The sequence below is a fragment of the Staurois parvus genome, unplaced genomic scaffold (assembly GCF_062004578.1).
Source record: "Staurois parvus isolate SC_StPar_1 unplaced genomic scaffold, SC_StPar_1.0 ptg001286l, whole genome shotgun sequence".
In the NCBI taxonomy this organism is placed as follows: Eukaryota; Metazoa; Chordata; class Amphibia; order Anura; family Ranidae; genus Staurois; species Staurois parvus.
In genome coordinates, this window is record NW_028319082.1 from 523925 (window position 1) to 545563 (window position 21639).

The following is a 21639-nucleotide window of genomic DNA, read 5'->3' on the forward strand; positions in this document are numbered from 1 at the left end:
ATTATATGGCTGCCATCTCAAACTACAACTCCCACGATTCTCAGCACTCTGCATAGAAGTCTATGGGCTTGCTTGTTCTTAACTGTCCCCCTGCTGGCCGGAAGAGGGTGGTGCAGCATGACACCAGTATCTCAGTAGAAGAAGAGAAGAGTAAAGGGCAATGTCACTATCTCCATATTGTTGTAACCCAGCAACTGGCTACATATAAATGTTTTTCTATACATACTTTAATGTATCTGTTGTTACTTCTCTTGTATAACAAACAGTCAGACCGTGTCAGGAGAACTTACCTCAGTATACGTGTTACAGTCATAATTTGTCAATGGACGATGAATGGTCATCTCAGATGTTCCATCCACAATCTGCTTTACTGCCCAACACTCGGGGTTGGTGCTGTTCAGCCTTATATCAGACGTATTATAACCATTTGCTTCCAACCAACATTTTGACACTTGTATATTGAAATATCCTCCAGTACAAGTCAAATTTGGAGATGAAAAGTTTCCTGAAAAAAAAAGTAAATTCATTCAGCATTTCTGAGATGAGAAGGTGACGGTGACATACTTGATGTACATTATACACTATCGGGGGTTTCTATATATACCCACTTTGGGGTGGCAGGAGTGACCAGGGACTGGGGAGAAAGCTGCCAGAGAGTCAGAGTTAAAGCCAAATTAAACTTCCAGTTTACATATAGTACATTGGCTGTAGGTGGTCAGTGTACCCCCCCCTTCCTTACATTGGTGGTCAGTGTACCCCCCCCCTTCCTGACATTGGTGGTCAGTGTATTGCCCCTTTAAATTAGTGGTTATTGTGGTGCCTCTTTAGATTAGTGGTCAATGTAGTCTCCTTACATTGATGGTCAATGTAGTTTCTCCACTCATTGATGGTCAGTGTAGCGCCCCCTGATGTTGGTAGCCAGTGTATTGTCCTTTACATTGAAGGGTAGTGACGTGCCCCCTGATGTTGGTGGTCAGTGTAGTGTCACTGTACATAAATGGTTATTGTAGTGCTCCTGTACATTGGTGGTCAGTGTAGTGCCCCCTTACATTGGTGGTCAGTGTAGTGCCCCCTTTCATTGGTGGTCACTGTAGTGCCCCCTTTCATTGGTGGTCACTGTAGTGCCCCCTTACATTGGTGGTCACTGTAGTGCCCCCTTACATTATTGATCAGTGTAGTGCCCCCTTATATCATTGGTCAGTGTAGTGCCCCCTTACATTATTGGTCAATGTAGTGCACCTTACATTGGTGGTCAGTGTAGAGCTCCCCTTACATTGGTGGTCAGTGTAGTGCCCCCTTACATTGATGGTCAGTGTAGTGCCCCCTTACATTGGTGATCAGTGTAGAGCCCCCTTACATTGGTGGTCAGTGTAGTGCCCCCTTACATTGGTGGTCAGTGTAGTTCCCCCTTACATTGGTGCTCAGTGTAGTGCCCCCTTACATTGGTGTTCAGTGTAGTGCCCCCTTACATTGGTGTTCAGTGTAGTGCCCCCTTACATTGGTGGTCAGTGTAGTGCCCCCTTACATTGGTGGTCAGTGTAGTGCCTTCTTACATTGGTGGTTAGTGTAGTGCCCCCCTATATTGATGGTCAGTGTAGTGCCCCCTTACATTGATGGTCAGTGTAGTGCCCCCTTACATTGGTGATCAGTGTAGAGCCCCCTTACATTGGTGGTCAGTGTAGTGCCCCCTTACATTGGTTTTCAGTGTAGTGCCCCCTTACATTGGTGGTCAGTGTAGTGTCCCCTTACTTGATGGTCAGTGTAGTGTCCCTTTACATTCGTGGTCAGTGTAGTGCCCCCTTACATTGATGGTCAGTGTAGTGTCCCCTTACATTGGTGGTCAGTGTAGTCCCCCCTTACATTGGTGGTCAGTGTAGTCCCCCCTTCATTAATGTATGTTAGGTGCACTTCATATGGTTTATGGAAAAATCTAATATTTGGTTTTAAGTGGCACAGGACCCATTCTCACCATTGTATTATATCATACCATACCTCCTATCAATGTATAGAAAGTTGTATTGCACCGGCAGGCAACATCACTGTCACAATACTCATCATCAGCACAGAAATCACCTCCACAGGGTACAGATGAAGTCACTGGAGAGACAGAAAACCATTAAAGTCAATTCCTCTGGAGATCTCACACAATATTCACATTCACTGTAGGCTGAAATCATTGTGTTGTGTCCACCATAGACGTTAAAGTATTTGTAAGCTCTGACAATAAAAACTAACAATGGGCAATTTGCTCTCTTTTTGGACTCTTAAATATACGGGACACACAGGGCAATAAAATGCCTAAATGGGATCTGATGCCCAAGGCTGGTAGACGGGTCTCTAGACCATGCGGTACTATGATTGCTGGTGTCACCAGGAGCCCATCCTACCTCCTAATCATTGGTAATTGACCATGAGCCATCGGTGGCAGCTCGTTCACAATACTGGGGGCACAGATGGAGCTCTCCCCAGAACAAGAAAGCGAAGCATACATGGGGGGGGGCTGAATGTTGAGGTCCAACCATCCTGCCCCCACATATACGGGTATTGCTGCAGTAAAGGGGTTAAAAAATTTTAGTTCAGCCACTTTACACCATTCTCCATGAAGAATTTCCATGGTAGTAGTAATAGTAATCAGCTGGAAATAAAGAAACACATATCTGGAGACCTCAACCGGACTGAGACTCATTCCTCTGGACATATCGTATGACATTCACCTTCGCTGGAGGATGAAATAATTGTGCAGTGCTCACCGAAGAAGTCAAAGCATTTGTAAGCCCCGACAATAAACCCTAACAATGGGCAATTTGTTCCCTTTTTGGTTTCCTAATTATCCAAGAAACACCGAGCAATAAAGACAATTTATATTAGAACAGTGAAGGGTTAGAACCTCTGCAGGTTTTTATTGCTATGTCCCCTAAGGAACAATACTCCTTACTTCCTGGTCAGGCGAAGTTAAGGAAAATCTTCCTCCCAAACAATGGTAATTTCAGTGATGAAAACCAAATGAAAATAAAATTCAGTTCCAATTCAGATGACTAAAATAGGACTAAAACTGAAATGTTTTTTATGTTAAAAACAAAATGGCATTTAAAGTGTTACTAAACCCACAACAGTACAATCAGTCTGTAGATGCAGTAAAGCATGCTTGGTATACTCAACGTGGTACCTAACGGGTTAATCCTCCGTATTGTGTTAAAAGGATGTTTGATCCTGTCATCTCTGATCCTCCCCTTCTTCCAGTGTCTCCTAAATATCGCCTGATAGAACAGAGGCTCAAGGGCAAGCTGCACATGCTCTGTTTGGTGTGTATTGCTAGAGAGTTTTTTTTTTCCTTGGAAGTTTGCATGTGATCAGCACTCCTGCATCCTCCTACAGGAGAATGAAAACTCCTCCTACAAGCTTTAACCAGTGCTCTGCTGGACACCAGGGTTGGATCTGGCCTATCTGATCTGGGGGGTGCAGGGGGCATAGTGTCAGTAGTGTGACAGGGATGCATAGAAGCAATATTCTCTGTTCACAGAGCGCACTTCTATACCACGTCTGACAGGTAGTGCATAGGTGGTGCAGGAATGAACTGGGAATGCTGTCATTCGTTAAGGCTGCATTCACATCTGAGCGTTTTGCATCATGAAGCTCGAAGCTCCGAAACGATCGGGGGGAAAATAATCAATATTTCTCTATGGAAATGGTTCACATTTCCACTCCAAGTCACCTGAAGCAGAACACCTGAAGCTCAAAAAAATTTTGGAGCTGCTTTGGTTCGGGGGGAAGGGGAGGGCACTTGTTCATCCACCCCCTCTCCTGACCTGCCGGGCTGCATGCTCAGATAAGGGTCAAGTATGGATTTTAGGGGGGGGGGGCAATTCATTTTTATTTTAAATATTGGCATGGTTTTCCCTCAAGTTCAATACCCAAAGGGCCTGGTATTGTCATGGAAATTTTGTATTGTTGGTCGAACTTTAAATGTGTCATGTATTCGTGTTATTCATATGTCTCTCGTGTGGCTTAATTAAAGCTCTGAAGGCTGCAATTGGGCCATGCGCATGTACAATGTATGTATTACAGTACTCGGCTTGGTAATGGATGAGATGGCAGATCTGCGCTTATAGACCGGCGTGTATACCACCACGGCATTCCATGCGAATGCCGCTGTCAGTAGACCGTGGGCCTGTATCCACATATCAGCAGCATGGTAGCACGTGGGCTTCATAACGCAATGCGCAAGCGGTGTGAACTCCACGTGTAGGCTTATGCATATCTTACAACCCATTACCAACTTGAAACTGTATCTGGGATGGATGTGTTTTAATAAAGATCGTATCGGGCCCATCCAGGTACAGACTGATATTTTTAGAGAGTGCTTGTACAGAGAATGTACATACCAATAGAAGATAGTAGGACAGGAAATATGACCTCAGATGGCTCATAGGGGGGAAGGGGAGGAAGTCTGCTGACCTCAGAAGGTTCATGGGGGAGGACCAGTGATAGATAATAGCAAAGGCTATGCTCCAATTGGAATGTACATCCTCTGTATAAGCAATCCCCATTGTATTGTTCGGTGGGAGGGATTGACTTTATTCATGTGGGGGGCATGTGTGTATTCTTAATAAAAACAGAGAGCTGAGCCAAAAGCCGGCCCTTATGTGGATTGCAACCAGCCTTAGAGTGTCGTGTGATCATTCTAGGGTACCGGAGCTCCAATCACCCACAAATTCAACAGGACCAAAGTATTTGGATGGGCAGGAATCGTGTAGTTTGGCTGCAGTCGTGGTAAGCGAAATTCACACAGCTTTATGGGGGATTTCTGCGCATCCAACTGCGAGTACTCACGGTAAGGAGAAATTCGTTAAAGCGAATTTCCAAGACAGTTTGGCGAGCCTGGTGGATACTAACGCGTATTCTTGCGTAGCTAACCAAGAACGAGGGGGGAATGAGCCATCATGAACTAGCAAAAAGTATGCCGGCACATTTCAGGTCTCTCTGCCATTAAGAGGATCGCTTTTTGCGTGTTCGTGTGGCTGATTTCGCTCTCTGTTAGCTAACAAGAAATACCGCTTAACAAGGACCTTGTTTTTTGTCCTAAACTCTTGATTTGTGGGTGAAAGACGAGGGTTTGTCTCTGCGGAGAGCAGCAGAGGGGTGGGTTTGGTTGGCTGGATTTGGTCAAGTTTAAAAATCTTCCAACCAAAAATTAAACGGGTATATGTTTTAGTGGGTAAAAGTTGTTGCATAGTGTTAGGTAAGTATTTGTGGGCTGTAGGTACTGTGGTGATTGCTTTACCCCCCTCCACGTGAGGTAATTATTACAGTGCTGAAAGGCTTAGGTTAATTGTTAACTGTTGTAAGATCTGTGTACAATGTTTTGTGGAACTACTGCTCCCAGCAAGCATGCAGCAGGGGGTCCTTTCTGTTACATGTGCATGTTAGTGTGATATGTTGGTGTTTTATGTCCGTTCTGTGATTGTGCCCAAATTGTGTTGTATGTGTACTTCATATTGTTGTGTAATTGTCCAGCGTATGTTCTGTTCAAAAGTCTGTTTTATGTAAGAGGCAATTTTGAGGCTAGAGGCTGCCGTGTGCTTCCCTGTGGGGGGCCATTCTAGTGTTACCATGTGCTCCTCTGTGGGGGGTCATTCTAGTATCTGCCATGTGCTCCTCTGTGGGGGGTCATCTTCTTGACTAAACCACATGGACTCCTTTTGTTTGGTGGCCATTTTGTTAATGACCATGTGCTTTCCCTGTTGGTGGCCATTTTGTTGGCTACCATATGTGCAGTAATCTCTATGCAATGTGCATGAAGTTTCCTATATGCATTTGACCCATATTGTGTTTTTAATCCAAATTTTTTACAGTTTCATTTGTTTGCTTTTAGCTTTAAATTTGCGTATTGCCAGCCAATTTAAAGTGTGTTAAGCGAGTTTTCCCTTCACGTGTTCCACATTTAATGAGCGCGGTGTAGTCTGGGTTTTTGCACATAGATTTCTTGTATAGTGATTATGTTTTTCTTGTGTTTTTCCTGTTAAAAGTAGTTCCTTATTGTAAAGCGGGTTTGTTTTAAGCTGCTGTGTCGCGTGTTTCACGTCCAGCAGACTTTTTGTGTAAACGGTTCTAGGTGGTTGCAGTAAAGATTGCGTGTATAACGTGGATCGTTTAGCGGTGCTGATAGGAGTGATTTTTGCGTCAGCAACAAGGTTACTTTTGGCGCAGTTTTTCGGTTTACCTCGGTGTAATTGTTTTACTGTGAAACGTCCCGTGTTTTTCATAAGGATCCACTTTGTCCTTTTTAACAGTTTTTCAGGTTGAAAAGAGTTTTTTTTTTTTTTTTCTGTGTGTATTAGGAAAGTTTTTTTCTTTACACAAATTTCCTAAAGGTCAGTTAGCAGGTTTCTGCCCAACCAGTGACCCCTAAGTAACATCCAAGAACCCCTCTTTTTGTTTTGACTTGTGTTAGCTACTGTGTGCAGGGAGAGAAAAGCCACTTTCATCATTGTGCGGTGTGGCCTGCCAAACACAGTGGGTGATGAGAGCCACATAAATTACGCTGTGCGAGTGGGCGGTCCAGGGAAGTATAACACTTAGCCTGGTTACCACAAACACTTCGGGTGGTCAGGATCACACAAATTGCGCTGTGGGAGTGGGAGGTGTGCTCTCAGTCTGACCGCCACTTGATGCGCTTCGGGTGATCGATAAGTATCACATAAATTACGCTGTGCTGGGAAAGTGGTGGAATCAGGCCTCTCGGTAGGATCCCACCGAGTGCTCCAGGGGGTAAACAGGTACCCGGACGCGGGATATATACCAGTGACTAGTCACGATGGGCAGTAGTCAGTCCATGAAGAGAGAGGGGGAACCAGCCCTCTTCAGGGTAAGGACAGCTGCACAACTGATGAAGGTGAGTTTGGGGGGGAAGTCTACAGAACCCCTCAAAAGGTGGAATAAATGGTCGAAGGGTACCAGATGGGAAATTCCCCGGGAAGGTACATTTGACGCATGGAGGTGGGAAAAATTCATCTCTGAATTTGAACCACGGATGCAGGCGTCAGAACTAGAGATCGCACAGCTATGGCTTCACAGGTCAATCCGATTAGGGAAGCAGGGCATACATAAACTGGTGTCTGTCCGGAAGAACCAGGTGATGTATACCTGGCCTCCAGAGGGAATAAAACAGGAGGATCCGGTGTCAGAGGTGGAGGAAGCTCTTTCAGGGCTGACTCTACTAAGGCAGGCAGGATCAGGGTCTGCTGGGGTCCCCCAACAACCAACAGTGGCTGAGATAAGTATAACTGCACCTGTCTCTTCTGTTAGTGACGTCACTCTTGACATACCTTCTGTGTCTTCTGTCTCTATGCCTCAGCCTCTGCCTCTACCTCTCCCTTCTCCCTGCTTCACCCCAGCTCCTTCTGTTTCCAACTATGAAGCCTACTCAACAACCGATTTGCAGACTATCTGTGAATCAAGGGGAATAGACACCCGGTTAAAAAACAGGGCGGATTGCATCAAAGCGCTACGAGCCACTGATCAGACCCCTGCCCCCCAGCTATACCCTGATCTGAGGGACCTCAAACCTGAAGGTGCAGTAAGCGAGGTGGTTAATCTAAGCCCACCGATGATGCTGGGTCAGCCCTTGCACTCTTCCCGGACCGAGGCCTATCCAGTCAGGGTGCAGCAATTTGAAGGTCCTCCCAATGCACGGGGGGAACGGACTTTAGGGGAACGGGTAGTTTGGCATGTCCCCTTCACCCCGGCAGAGATCCGCACTATTCTGGCTGAGCTCCCGGACTATCGAGTCAATCCGAGAGGATTTGCTCGAATGTTTGGACAAAACCAGTTCAGCTATGGTATGAGCGGGTCAGATTGTGCACAGATCCTACGGGCAAAGGTGGGCATGGAAGTGGCCAGTACAGTGATTGCAGGGTGCTCTATAACCACTCATGAGGAGATGACTTCAGGGGGCAAAGAATTCTGTACACAGCTAAAGGCAAAGCTTCCAGAAATGTATGGTGCTACCTCTACTACGGACATGATGAAGCTCACCCAGGGTCCTAATGAGGAAAGCGCCTGCTTCTGGCGCCGTCTCAAGCAGACGGCACTGGATGCGGATCTGGAAGTTGGACCTGATGCTCCAACTGAAGGGGTAAAGGTGACCGCGACGCACATTCTGTTGCGGGCCAAATTTTTGGAAGGCATCGATACTAAAATTCGGGAAAGGCTGGTTCTGGCCCGACCCGAATATAATGAGATGTCTATCCCTGCTATCCTTTCCACTCTTGCGGCAATAGAGAGGGAAATGGATAGAAGAAAACAAGACAAGGCCAAAGTTCTTATGTCCCAGACCCCACACGAAAAACCAAGGGATCCGGGTCACAGGAAGGATAGGCCCCCACCCAGGTGCTTCCAGTGCCACCAAACGGGGCACATAAGGAGGAGCTGTCCCCAATTACCTAAAGGTCGGTGGCAGTTCATTCCTGATGAGTCCTCCGCCCCTATGACCACCATGGTAAGTAACTCCTATGAATTCTCATAGGAAGTTGACAAATCGGTGTCGGCCCAGATCCATCTTTTTCTAGAGGAATTAAAATATCCCCTCCCTTGCCTCACTGACACCGGTGCAGCAAGAACGGTCCTGCGAAAACAGGACATCCAAGGCAAGGTACCCCTCTCAGGGGAAAACCCTCCTAACCCCTACTAACCTCACTATCAAACGATGCACTATTCTTAACCCAGCTTCTCTTCTTCCTGTGTCGGAAGATGAGAAGGGGGGGGAGGACAGCAATGACAGTGCTGAATTTTGCAACACGACTAACAATACTAACACCTCTTCTGCTAACATGTCTTCTTTGTCCACTACTAATCTCTCTTCCAAAGGACACGACTGCATCTCTTTGGTGGAACTGGAGTCAGCGGCGACACACCCCATATCACCCCGAGAGTAGCGGTAAGGTTGAACGTCTTCCGATACCCAAAAACCTTGGCCTGAGTGTCTCCCCATTGCCCCCTATTCCATCCGGAATGCCCCTCGGCAACCACATGGGCTGTCACCCTACGAGGTGTTGTTTGGGGGACCTCCCAAAACAGGGTTGTACTTTCCTCAACAGTTGTCGTCTTTGCATTCACAGCTTACAGGTTATGTGCAATCTCTGCAACGGGAGCTGCAGAAGATACACCATCGGGTTCGCGAATCGCTCCCCGATCCAAATACAATAACAGGTGTTCTTTCTATTGAGCCAGGTGATTGGGTCGTCCTAAAGAAACATCAAAGAACCGGACTCGAGCCACGGTTCACCGGACCATACCAAGTCCAGCTGACGACACCTACCTCACTCAAGCTCGAGGGACGAGACAACTGGGTGCACGCAAGCCACTGCAAGAAGCTTCTCAGCTACACCAGAGAATGAGGGGTGTCATTTTCCTTTTTCTTTTTGTTTGTATGTCTTACATGTGTGTGAACGGAGGAAAAGATGGCAGATACCCCAACCTTTTATTTAAAATGCACCTGCGTTTAGCCAGAACCGCCAACAAAACCAACTGTTGGGTATGCTCAAAGCCCCCACCCAGTCATCACATGTCCGCAATGGCCGCTGTTCATGCCCTATATGACATCCGCGTCGGCATGAAAAAGCAAGGGACCCCTGGTCAGCCCCCACGTAGACATTTGTCGGTAGAACTTAATGACACATTTTTAGCAGGTAACATCAGTTTCAGCACCAATATTAGCTCTAGCTCCTGTAGGGCCCTCGTCAGTCCATTATGGGTAACTGGACAGCTAGGCAGCCCTCAGGTGTGCTTTAACATCAGCTTTGGCACAGGTAACAAGTTTGTTGGGACTACCACCTGTGAGGGAGGTATAACTGTCAATCTGACTAACCAGACTTCCCTTCTGAGTAACCACACTGACCGACCAGACCACGTGTGTTGGAAGGACGGATGTGATGTGCAGACTGAGGGAGCAATCCCCCAGTCTGTGCAACTGTTGCTCAGTACCAGAGGCCGAACGAGGAACTCCTCCTGTTCTGCTCTGACAGGTCCATACTATTTTCTGTGTGGTTCGGCAGCCTATAGAACATTTCCCCAGAACGCGAAAGGTTCGTGTGCCCTCATAAAGCTAGTCCCCGCATCCTATGTAGTGATGGACCATGAAGAGTTGATGGTCCACAAGAAGGTAAGGATGGCAGGGAGAGTTCGCAGGGAACTGTTCTCTGAGGGCGACCAGGCATGGGCTTGGTTCCCCTCATGGACAGGATGGGGAATAGAACTTATGAAGCGCCTGAACAATTTTTCTGTCATCGTGGATAGTATGTTTAACGAGACCGTAGAGGCTGTCAGAGAAATTGCCCAAGAACAACGGCAGATGGGAATTTTAGTGCTTCAGGAGAAGATGGCCCTTGATTATCTTTTAGCCGCCAAAGGGGGGTTCTGTGAGTTCATCGGAGAGGATTGTTGTACTTGGATAGAAGACACCGATGACAAGGTCCAGGCCCATATGGACAAAGTTAGTGAACTACAGGGAAAAGCTAGAGCTATAGCTAGTGAGGGTTGGAATCCGTTCAAGGGTTTGGGAGGATTGGGAGATTTCCTGTTCTCCATCGGATCTTGGTTGAAGGAAGTGGGAGTGTATATCCTGATGCTTCTCTTTTTCATCTGCCTTTTATATGCCGCGGTGAGATGTTCCTGTTGCCTCATCGACCGTGTAAACCAAGCTCGGGCAGACGACCACATCTCCATGCCCGCTCCTGGGATCCCACTCCAACCACTGATCGGAGGAAGACCTCACCAACCATCCACCTTCTCTACAGATTACGTCCTGGCTTCCCTCTAATTTATCTCTCTGAAGACCACATTCTCCAAGACCTTCAAGCAAGCTTCAAGCCTCATCATTGTTTGTGTCTGCGATTTGGAAAACTGTCTGGGTCGAGACCAGCCTTGTGTGGCCCCGTCTGCAGGGGCAATTTGAGAATCTATTGCTGGATCTCCCCAGACCACCGTGGGATCACAAGCTTTATTCATACCACAAGTCTGTTTGTGGTTTTTGCAAGAGCCTTCCTGTAGTGAAGGTTCCAACGCTCTTGAGGATCATCGCTTCAATCAAGCCTGTTTGCGTCGAGTCTGCGTCGGGTCTTGTTGTTTCAGGTACCCCGTGGAGCTTTATTCTCAGGGACAACTACAGGAACTCTTTGAAGTTTGAGACTACACCCATCAAGCTGAAGAAGATCAAGAAGGGACACGAGGAGAATATGATAAAACAGGAGGGAATGTCATGGAAATTTTGTATTGTTGGTCGAACTTTAAATGTGTCATGTATTCGTGTTATTCATATGTCTCTCGTGTGGCTTAATTAAAGCTCTGAAGGCTGCAATTGGGCCATGCGCATGTACAATGTATGTATTACAGTACTCGGCTTGGTAATGGATGAGATGGCAGATCTGCGCTTATAGACCGGCGTGTATACCACCACGGCATTCCATGCGAATGCCGCTGTCAGTAGACCGTGGGCCTGTATCCACATATCAGCAGCATGGTAGCACGTGGGCTTCATAACGCAATGCGCAAGCGGTGTGAACTCCACGTGTAGGCTTATGCATATCTTACAACCCATTACCAACTTGAAACTGTATCTGGGATGGATGTGTTTTAATAAAGATCGTATCGGGCCCATCCAGGTACAGACTGATATTTTTAGAGAGTGCTTGTACAGAGAATGTACATACCAATAGAAGATAGTAGGACAGGAAATATGACCTCAGATGGCTCATAGGGGGGAAGGGGAGGAAGTCTGCTGACCTCAGAAGGTTCATGGGGGAGGACCAGTGATAGATAATAGCAAAGGCTATGCTCCAATTGGAATGTACATCCTCTGTATAAGCAATCCCCATTGTATTGTTCGGTGGGAGGGATTGACTTTATTCATGTGGGGGGCATGTGTGTATTCTTAATAAAAACAGAGAGCTGAGCCAAAAGCCGGCCCTTATGTGGATTGCAACCAGCCTTAGAGTGTCGTGTGATCATTCTAGGGTACCGGAGCTCCAATCACCCACAAATTCAACAGGACCAAAGTATTTGGATGGGCAGGAATCGTGTAGTTTGGCTGCAGTCGTGGTAAGCGAAATTCACACAGCTTTATGGGGGATTTCTGCGCATCCAACTGCGAGTACTCACGGTAAGGAGAAATTCGTTAAAGCGAATTTCCAAGACAGTATGGAATGGGGGGGGGGGGAACCCCACACCATTTTTTTGCTAAATTGCCGGCAATTCTTTTTTCATTCAGCTGCCAGTGGGGAACCCCAGCTGAAACATTAATGCACGGTTTCACTACTAAAATAACTTCTTTTATTAAGGCATGCAGTATTCTAGTAGTGATTTTTAGTGAATGCCAACAATTTTTGGGAAAAATGTTGCGTGGTATCTTACCGCATACTTAGATGAGGTAAGATACCACTTAGTGAATTGCCCCCTGGGTTCAAAGTTTGCGGTCGAACTTTTGTTAGGTTCTAATGTTCGACCACAAACTGAACAGGGGGGTTTTCAGGCCCATCACTAATTTTAACATATAATTAGGTTTTTAGGAAATTTTGGAAAATAAAGTATACAACTTTTTATATACGAATACCTGTGTGGTACTTTATTAGCTGCATTAAAGTCCCAAGGGGTTTTTTTTTAATTCCTTGTATTTTGGGGACGAGCAGCTGACACTCTAATTTTTCCTATTGTATCAGTTATTCCTTGGATCAACTTTGCCTATAATGAGATGACGTACCTGCATCCAAAGCGATTCTAGCAGTTTGTGCAATTGGCTGAATAATCAGTGATCTGGATACAGAGGGGCAGGTCTGTAAGGAAATAAAATAAATTCAACAGAAATTCCAGACAAGTGAAATCGATGAAGGAACTGCAAATTGTATCCAAGAAACACCACAGCTATGCTAAAATCACAATGTCCCCTTCATGTTCCTTTATCTGTGTTATCCCCACAATGGAAACAGTGGAGGATGCGGGCGCACCAGGTTCTTCCATCACTCTAATGGTGAAACTTCCCTGGAATAGTCTCTCAAAATCATATTCCCCAATGGCCTTCTTATTCTACATTGTATCATGGCATTATGACACCATCAATTGTCTTTGTTAGGGATGAGATTGGGTTTGGGCTGAACCTAAGCTCATCCCTGACTCATGTTATGGCTGCAGCAGATGGACAGAACTGTGAATTGTGGTGGTGATATCTCAATATCAGAAGCCAATATAGGATTTAATTCACCACTTTTGTGAGGAGTTGGCCATTAATTCATCTTTCATGCTCATTTCACACTGCAATGTTCTGCCTGCCTGGTTTGCAAAAACAGAAGATATCAGGAGGGAAGCTGGCACCCTTGAAGTGGAACTTCACCCAGAAAAGGGAAATTCTGCTCTTTTTCCTCCTCCCCATCTCCTCTGCCATATTTGGAAAAAAATTTTCAGGGGAGGGGGAGTGGGCACCTAGTTTTGACAGGTACCCACTTCCATTTGTGCTCGGACCACGTAGATGATCTAAGTAGAGGTTATTCCTCCTTTCGGTACCCACAACCTTCTGGGACACATCACAGGTTCCAGGAGGCTGTTGGACCATTCACAAGGGGCAGAATGGCAGTGGGCAGCCTGCTGTGAAGCTGCAAGGAGTCAGAGCCTGCCTCTCACAGTTAGCATGCCTGCGCCAGGGACCAAAGACCGGTGAAGGATGGTGCTGGATCCCTGAACAGTTGAGTGTCTGTTTAATAAAAGTCAGTTTTTGTAGCTGCTTCTAATTCTAAATAAATGACTGAAGAGCCGCTTTAAGCTTAATGGTGTGAACGTTTTTTTTTGTTTTTTTCATTTTTCATTTTTCAGTCCATAAGCACCTCCATGAATCTAAAAAAGGCCATGCAAAGATCTGAAAGCCAACTGTGGACATTGGGGTACCACAGTGACTTAATAGTTAGCACTCTTGCCTTGTAGCACTGAGGACCTCAATTGAAATCCCAGCTAGGACACTATCTGCATGGAGTTTGCATGTTCTGCTTGTGTTTGTCTCCTCCAATGATACAATGGTAGAATAATTGGCTCCTGTCTAATTTGGCCCTAGTGTATGTGCACCTTTAGATAGAGATGTAATCTCCTAGAGATTGTAAGCTCCTTGAGGGCAGGGACTGATGTGAATGTATCGCATGGAAAGCACTACATACATTGTTGGCTGCAGGTCACCAAAGGTCTGTTTATCAGGGAGAAGGAGGGATTCTTATACATAATGCACTAAAGGTTTAAATAAATGCTTTTCCTAACCCCAAAACCTGCCACCCTTTAGGCTAATGGAAATGTATCCAGGGCTAGAAAATGCCTGAGGCTTTGAGGGTCCCTTGGACCAGTGGGCCAATTGGGCAGCTGATTGTCCATCTGGCCAAAGAAGCCCTGACTGCTCTTTCATGAACAGAAATCACAGAACATCCTCTATGTGTACGTTGAGTCTTACCACGGCGCAATCATCAGTGCAGAGTCTAAGTTCAGCAAAGAGATAGACGTTGTTAGAACCGATGATCTGGAAGACTTTCATAGCAAACCGAGCTTCAATGCCGACTCCATTGCTTTCCACTGTTAGCTGGTCAGTAGATATATCACTAGATGGGCACCTGGATACAGAAACCTTTCATCAGCTTTCAGTTACTGTAATCTAAAGATTAGAACACAATACTGGTACATACTAATAGAGCTGATCAATATATGGGCTGCATTCATTACTTTATAGGTGAACAATACAGAACATCAGATCATTTTGTTCAATAAATATATACAGTATGTGTCTCAAAAAAAATAATAAAACAAATTTAATTTGGGTACAGTGTTGCATGGCTGAATAATTGTCGTTCAAAATGTGACAGCGCTGAATACTGAAAATCTGCCTGGACTGGAAGCGGGTGAAAGTGTCCAGACTAGAGGTAGGTGGCTAATAATATATTTTTTTAATATTTTACTATGAAACAGCAAAAAAATAAACATTTATAAAAACTGTTTCCCTTACTTTCTGTTAAAAAAGCAAACAGACAGAAAAGTATGAAAACCACAGAAATGACCCTTTCTTGGAAAACACCCATCATCTTTTGCCCATAATTTTTTTGGGAAATGAAGAAACATGATGAGGTCAAACAAGGAGCTTGAGAATGGTGCACCAGATACATTAATGTACAGGCCATACGGAGACAAAGGAGGACGTAAAGGGGTTAATGCACTGGTCGCATACAGTGGTATCTAGGAGATAAAGGAGTTAATGTTCAGATGGGCAGGATAAGGGATGTGAGGGGTTAATTTCACAGGTCACATGGACACAGCATTGTAACGAGTATGTGTAGGAGAAGAGGAAGGCAGGAAAGGGTTAAAAAAAAGATCCCTGTGTCAATGCAACAGAATGAATGGATCAGCAGCTGCAGCCCCGATCCATTCACTTTGTGCCCATTCATAAGTACTGATCTCTCTCCACTCCATGTTGTAATGGGAAAGGGAGGGATCAGAACCATAAATAAAACATGTGATCACTGTAATGACCAATCATAGGGAGGGATTACATAGTACCCAGCTCCTCGGATTATCTGAGTACAGTGTCTCTGTGTACCCAGCCATCTAATGACAGCTGGGTACACGGGAAGGGGAGGGATCAGCACAGTAAACAATATCATGTGATTGCTGTGATGATCAGTCGTAGAGATTACATAGTATCCAGCTCCTCAGACCATCTGGGTACAGTGTCTCTGTGTATCCAGAATGAATGGATCAGCAGCTGCAGCCCCCCGATCCTTTCACTCTGTGCCCATTCATAAGTACTGATCTGTCTCTGCTCCATGATCCACTGGCTGGTGGCTGTTTATCCAGAGCTGTTTATAAATGGCGCTGGATAAATAAAGGGCCGCTGATCCGCCATTGATACACGCACAGTGCTACATAAGTGGTTAGGGGGATATATTGTTCTGGGCATTCAGTGAATTGCTTCTGTAGTCAAAGTGTACAAAGAACACGCAGAGCTACTAACCTGTGTGCTGTGTACTTACCCGTCCTGAAGAAGAAAGTACTTGATGTCGCTTGAGTTGGTAGGAGAGGCATAAATATTCACCACTGAGAGATTGAAGGTGTTGGCATCCAGATCTGGTACTTTCACAGAAAGGTAAATAGTATCATCCACAGTCAGGACGTCATCTTCAGTGAGCGCGACCGAATATGTGTTATCTTTAAAGGCTGCCATTACGGCTGTATAACTTGTATCTGCTGTAAGGTCATTTATTACTGCGCTCCTGGAAAAGAAACGCACAACAAAAGGTTACCTACCTAGAACCCCTTGTAGGTATGTGGACATGCAACTATGAGAGGGCGCAGAACGGAAATATTTTCCCTGAGAAAAATGAAAGAGCAATTCTATCAGATCTCTTCTCCAGCTCGGTGTATACTGGTGGGGGAGGTGAAGATGATATACAAAATGATTGAGAATTTCAGTTGCACCACAGAGGTTTTAAATGAATATGTATAAAAAAACAAAGTAACAGACATTTAGGTGACCTTGTCAGGGTGAAAAAATATGAGAAGCGACATCCCTGCAATGGAAGAGTTTTCATACTCCCCTCTCAGGCGGTCCATGTCTCCTACCTTTCCTCCATTCCTGTGCTGCAGCCTCCACCAGACTCTTCAGTATTCAGCTCTTCCGGAAGTGTGGGATGTCTGTGTCTGCCGGCACATGCCATGGTTCCTTCCTTTGACCCCGATGTCACTACAGGACTCAGCAGAGACATCGGGGTTGAAGGGAGGAACCACACAGCACGGCGGGGGGCACTCAGGAGCGCTCAATATCAAAGAGTCTCATGGAGGCTGCAGCACTGAAGCAGAAGGAAGGGAGGAGACACGGGGTATAAAAAGTCTTCTATTGCCAAGACATTTCCTCTCGATTTGGCAGGGCGGCTTGGGAAAAGTTGGTCCAGATGGCTTACACCCATGTGTCCTCCGAGAGTTTAGTTCACTTATATCTACATTTTTGTTTCTAATGTATTTAGACCTGGCACAAGGCCGATGCGGTGTCCCCATATTTAAGGAGAGATCATGGTCTTCCACCAGTAAGTCATTTAAACATCTACTTTGGGGAAGATACTTGAAGGTTTGCTAAAGGACCTCATACAAGAGCATGTGATGGAATCCAATATCATTAGGCCCGTTCACACAGATTTCAAATGCAAATTAGGTTTGTTTGTTTATTTATTTGTTTATTTATGACAGGTACTATATATATCGCCAACAATTTAAGCAGCGCTTTATATATATATTGTACATTCAGATCAGTTCCTAACCCTCAAGGGGTGTGCAATCTAAGGTCCCTAACTCACAATTAACCTCCCCGCATGTCTTTGGAGGTTGCACTGAATTGCAGGACAATGGAAATAACATGACTTCCAATGGTGCACCTACATTGGTGCGATTTACAGTACGATTTGGCCCCAAAGAATATGCAAACCACATCCAAAACGCAATCAAAAATCCCATCCAAGTCACACCATATAATTGCAAATTGAGCCAAAGTCACATCACAGTATTGTGAACTGAGCCTAAAAGATGGCCGGCGTGAATTTCTGAAAGACCAAAGTTATGTAATAATAATTACCCAAGTAGTGGGCGCAGGGTCACATTGGGGCTGGGATTCACATTCAGCGGCTCACTGCAGGAAACATTCATGACAAAGTCATCTGAAATTCTAAGTGGCTCCGTCCTGGCAAAAATATACAGCTGATTTATGTATGTGATATGGGTGGAATTTACCTGTAGAGAGAGGAAGCACATAAGTCATTAGACGAGGTCAGAAAACTCCCCGCCATACAGTGATCTGCACAGTGAAAATAATGCCTCTGTTTACCAATTATTTACAAATTTATTTCAAAATACAAAGTGTATGTCGGTGCCGATTTTTAAATGCAATTGACGGCTTTTTTTATTTCTTCACTATAGCTCACAGAATTAGCTGTCACTTACCCCGGAGCTAAAGGAAACTTTGTTTCTTTTATCTCGGGAAACAAACTAAAAGGAAACATTGTTTCTTTTAACTGGGGGGGGATAAACTAAAAGGAAACTTTGTTTCTTTTAGCTCGGGGGAAAGTGACAGCTGATTCTCTGAGCTATAGTGAAGAAAAAAAAAAGCCGGTAATTACACATGTAAAAACCGTCTGTAATGGAACCGACCCCGTCTGCGCTTGGGTACTTCCGTTATAATACCGCTTCCCCGTCCGAACACCGACCACAAACACCACAGCCGACCAAACAAGACTAGACGACACCAGTCTGTCTGAACATGGAACTCTTTATTTGAAACTCGAACTGGCTTTTTTATACACTCCGGGGGCAAATCCCCCCTCCCTGCATAATGACACAGGGCGGGGCAGTCTACACTTAGCAACAAGAGACACACAGGTATTCAAACTTCACACCAGCAGACAGTATCATCAGGAGGGAGGGCCACTGAAGACACCCCCCCCCACTAATCTAATACACGTAAACACATACATTCCATAATAGTTTGCTCCCAAGCAAGACTCACAATAGAACAATGGAATGCAACCACATGGCATTAAACAATCAACAACCCCCCACCCTAATATTAGGACAGATCACCCTGTACCCCTAACATGCACAGGGTGACTTACACATAATAGGGGTATGTGGAGCTGAGACAGGGGTCTCCCCACCTCTCTAAAGTGAGCTGTGTTCCATGGGTCCCCCACCCAAAGTGACTCCCATCACACTGGCACTGGCCTAGAGTTACAGCGACATTTTTTTTACTTTTTTCTGACCTCCGGGAACGGATTGATTGGTTTTCAATGCATTTCTATGGGAAACCGTATTTCGGTTTACGAATTTTTCGCAATACGAAATGTCCCAGAGAACGCATTAAATTCGTAAATCGAGGTACACCTGTGTTATCATTACCATAGGCAGCACAGTGGCTAAGTGGTTAGCACTTCCACCTGGCAGTACTCGGGTTGTTGGTTTTAATCCCAACCACGTTACCACCTGCCTGGAGTTTGCATGTTCTCCTTGTGCCTGTGTGGGTTTCCTTCACACTCCAAAAACATGTTGAGAGGTGAATTGTCTCCTGTCTAAATTGGCCCTAGAATGTGTATGTATAAATGGGAGTTTAGATTGTACACCACTTGGGGGTTCGGGACTGATGGGAATGTACAATATATATGTAAAGTGTGAAATCAAAAAGCATATGTGGAGGATGGGTATAGGGATAATATTCCCTCTGGAGGTACCATCCCTTGATATTTGTGTGAGACAACAGCACTTAGAGTTGGAACTGTAAATGTACCTTCCGAGGTATAAAACAAGAACAGATAGTACAATATTTTATTATTTCCATATATTAGCATCACAAATACACATCATAAAAAAACAATAAAGTGAATAATGTCGCTTGGAATATAACCATATAACTGTTCAAAAGATTCTAGTCTTAAATGGCCGACGCGTTTCACAGAAAAAATGCTTCCTCAGGGCCTTGGATATCGTTTGAAGAAACATTTGTGCTACAATGTGTGTCCAACGACATGCGTCTGCCGGTCCCGTGGGGAGGGGCTCAAAATAAGCAACACTTGCAGAGGACTTCTCAACTATCAACATCCTGCAACCCAATGGATTTCAAAAATAGATATAGCGTCACTAGCAACGCATCTCCATTTAGTGGTTGGATTTGAGACACCAGCCATATATTGTCTATAAATCCTCATGCACACTGGTAACGCTAGCTGTGTAAAGTCACGTTAAAAACGTGAGTTTTTCAGCTTTTTTTTACCGATTTTGCATTAGCATTTAGCAGAGTTTTGCCGCGTTTAGCGGCATTTTCCCGCGTTTGCGGTTTTTAGCACTTTTTAGCATGTTTTTACCAAAAAAAAAAATTGAAGGGTCAAAAAAAGTCCAAACACATTGGTTTGTGGCGTTTTACCACGTTTTCCAGCGTTTTTCGGCGTTAGAGCGTTTTTACAGCTAAGAAGTAAAGGATCAAAATTTGTGTACCGCTTCATGTGTTAGCATGTCAACCTTACGCAGGGGCTGGCTAATTTTCTCGGTATCGTTCCACGTTGTAATCCTTCCCCCCGCCCTGATGAAGTCACGACGCACGTGACGCAACGCGTCGGTTCGTCATTTCCTGGTGACGCATGTCCGGACTCCGCGCGGCCATATTGGATTCCCCAGTACATGCAGATTTACCCATAGGTTGTGGTAAAAACGCTTGTTAACCAAGAGGACTATGTGAGTGTAACTATTTGTGGTTTTTTACCCTTTCTTAATAAATATACTACACTATGGAAAGTTTTATGTCTTTCTATGAGTCTGAATAAGAGAGGAGGAGGAATAAGGAGTCTGCCAGAGGAGATACACCACTGAGGTGGAAACTGCTTTGGGGCCCTGTGTGGGTCAAGGAGGGGAGGTGAGCAGGCATTGCTGCCATTTGGAGGAGATTATTTGCACCTAGAAGTGGAGATCACGTGTGTTTTTCAAAAGCACAGAGTCACATGCATGGACATTTTTTTCTTTTTCACTTATGATGTATATGAAATGTATATGAATTAGGCACTATTTTATGTGGATAATTAATTTCATATTCACTAATCTATTCACATTTGGTTATATATTGAAATTTGTTATATGCACAGTTTAATGCGTTTTTTATAGTGTGTGTTGAATCACTAAAGCTTAATTACATTTGGTTGCACTATTTTTTTCTCCCACTAGAGGGAGGTATTAGTGTTTATTACATAGGTTTGCCACACAGGAGTATCAGATATATATTAATTCATTTATATTAATTCTTTTTGAATGCACTTTATTTATGTATGAGATATAAGCGCTTCACTATTTTTTTTTCTTTTTTACAGCTAAGAAACTCCTCTGGAAACCCACTAGTTCTGGGGGGTTTTTCCAGCCAAAAAACGTCCCAGCCAAAATACGTTGATTTCAGCCTCTGTGTGCACGGACACATAGGATAACATGCTGGGGGGTTTACTAGATGTAAAAAAAAATGTCAAAAGCCAAAAAACAGTTTCTGTAAAAACATCAAGTGTTGCATGGTGACTAAAGATTGCTTGGTATCCAAAAATAAAAGTGGATCTAGGATCCCAGTCCAATTATCTATAAAACATTGCCTCCACATACTTCCTGATGAAGATATAATGACTATCGAAATGTGTTGAGAATTAATGTGGTACAAGTCTTCATAGGATGGGTTTATTTGAACCCATTGATGTATGACAGGGTACTTTTATATGGTTTTAACATGTTGTACAATAAACTCTGTATTTTTATATGTTGTCTGTTTCATGGTGCCACATCACACATCCAGGCCTGGGAAAATCCAATGCTACAACAAACTGTTCCCGGAGTGAGGTCTGTGTCCATTGTGTTAGGTCAAAAAGTGAGGTTAAGTTGAGAAGTTGAGATGTAGCCGGGCTGTTAGCATTAACGAAAGTCACCAAAAATGATAGTGGATATTTTAGAGAAAAGAAAGTAGGGTGACCAGGCAGAAAAGCCATCAAGGAAACATGATACTGGTCCAGGAGGCCAATAAATCACTACAAACCCCAGAAAAATTGGAGAAAATAGGTGAATACAGTGAGT

General features: G+C 44.7%; 1 protein-coding gene and 1 non-coding gene across 2 annotated transcripts; both read right to left on the bottom strand.

Moving 5' to 3' along the window:
* Window positions 1–14437: 14437 nt before the first annotated feature.
* On the bottom strand, window positions 14438–21420 carry LOC149437500 (uromodulin-like). The gene is made up of 4 exons (XM_089660895.1): window positions 21394–21420; window positions 17633–17787; window positions 16041–16280; window positions 14438–14630 (listed from the first exon to the last, which is right to left on the bottom strand). Exons 1-4 carry the CDS (start codon window positions 21418–21420, stop codon window positions 14438–14440), a joined length of 615 nt encoding a protein of 204 aa, XP_089517021.1.
* On the bottom strand, window positions 20026–20129 carry LOC149437501 (U6 spliceosomal RNA). Its single transcript, XR_016308131.1, has one exon. It is a non-coding gene; the product is annotated as a U6 spliceosomal RNA (small nuclear RNA).
* Window positions 21421–21639: the final 219 nt, after the last annotated feature.

Coding starts and splice junctions, on each gene's coding strand:
- LOC149437500 (XM_089660895.1), bottom strand. CDS start 21,420: ATGGACACAGACCTCACTCCGGGAACA. Junction 16,281..17,632: donor ACCCTGCGCCCACTACTTGG/GTAATTATTATT, acceptor TTTCTTTTCCAG/GAGCGCAGTAATAAATGACC. Junction 14,631..16,040: donor TACTTTCTTCTTCAGGACGG/GTAAGTACACAG, acceptor TTCTGTATCCAG/GTGCCCATCTAGTGATATAT.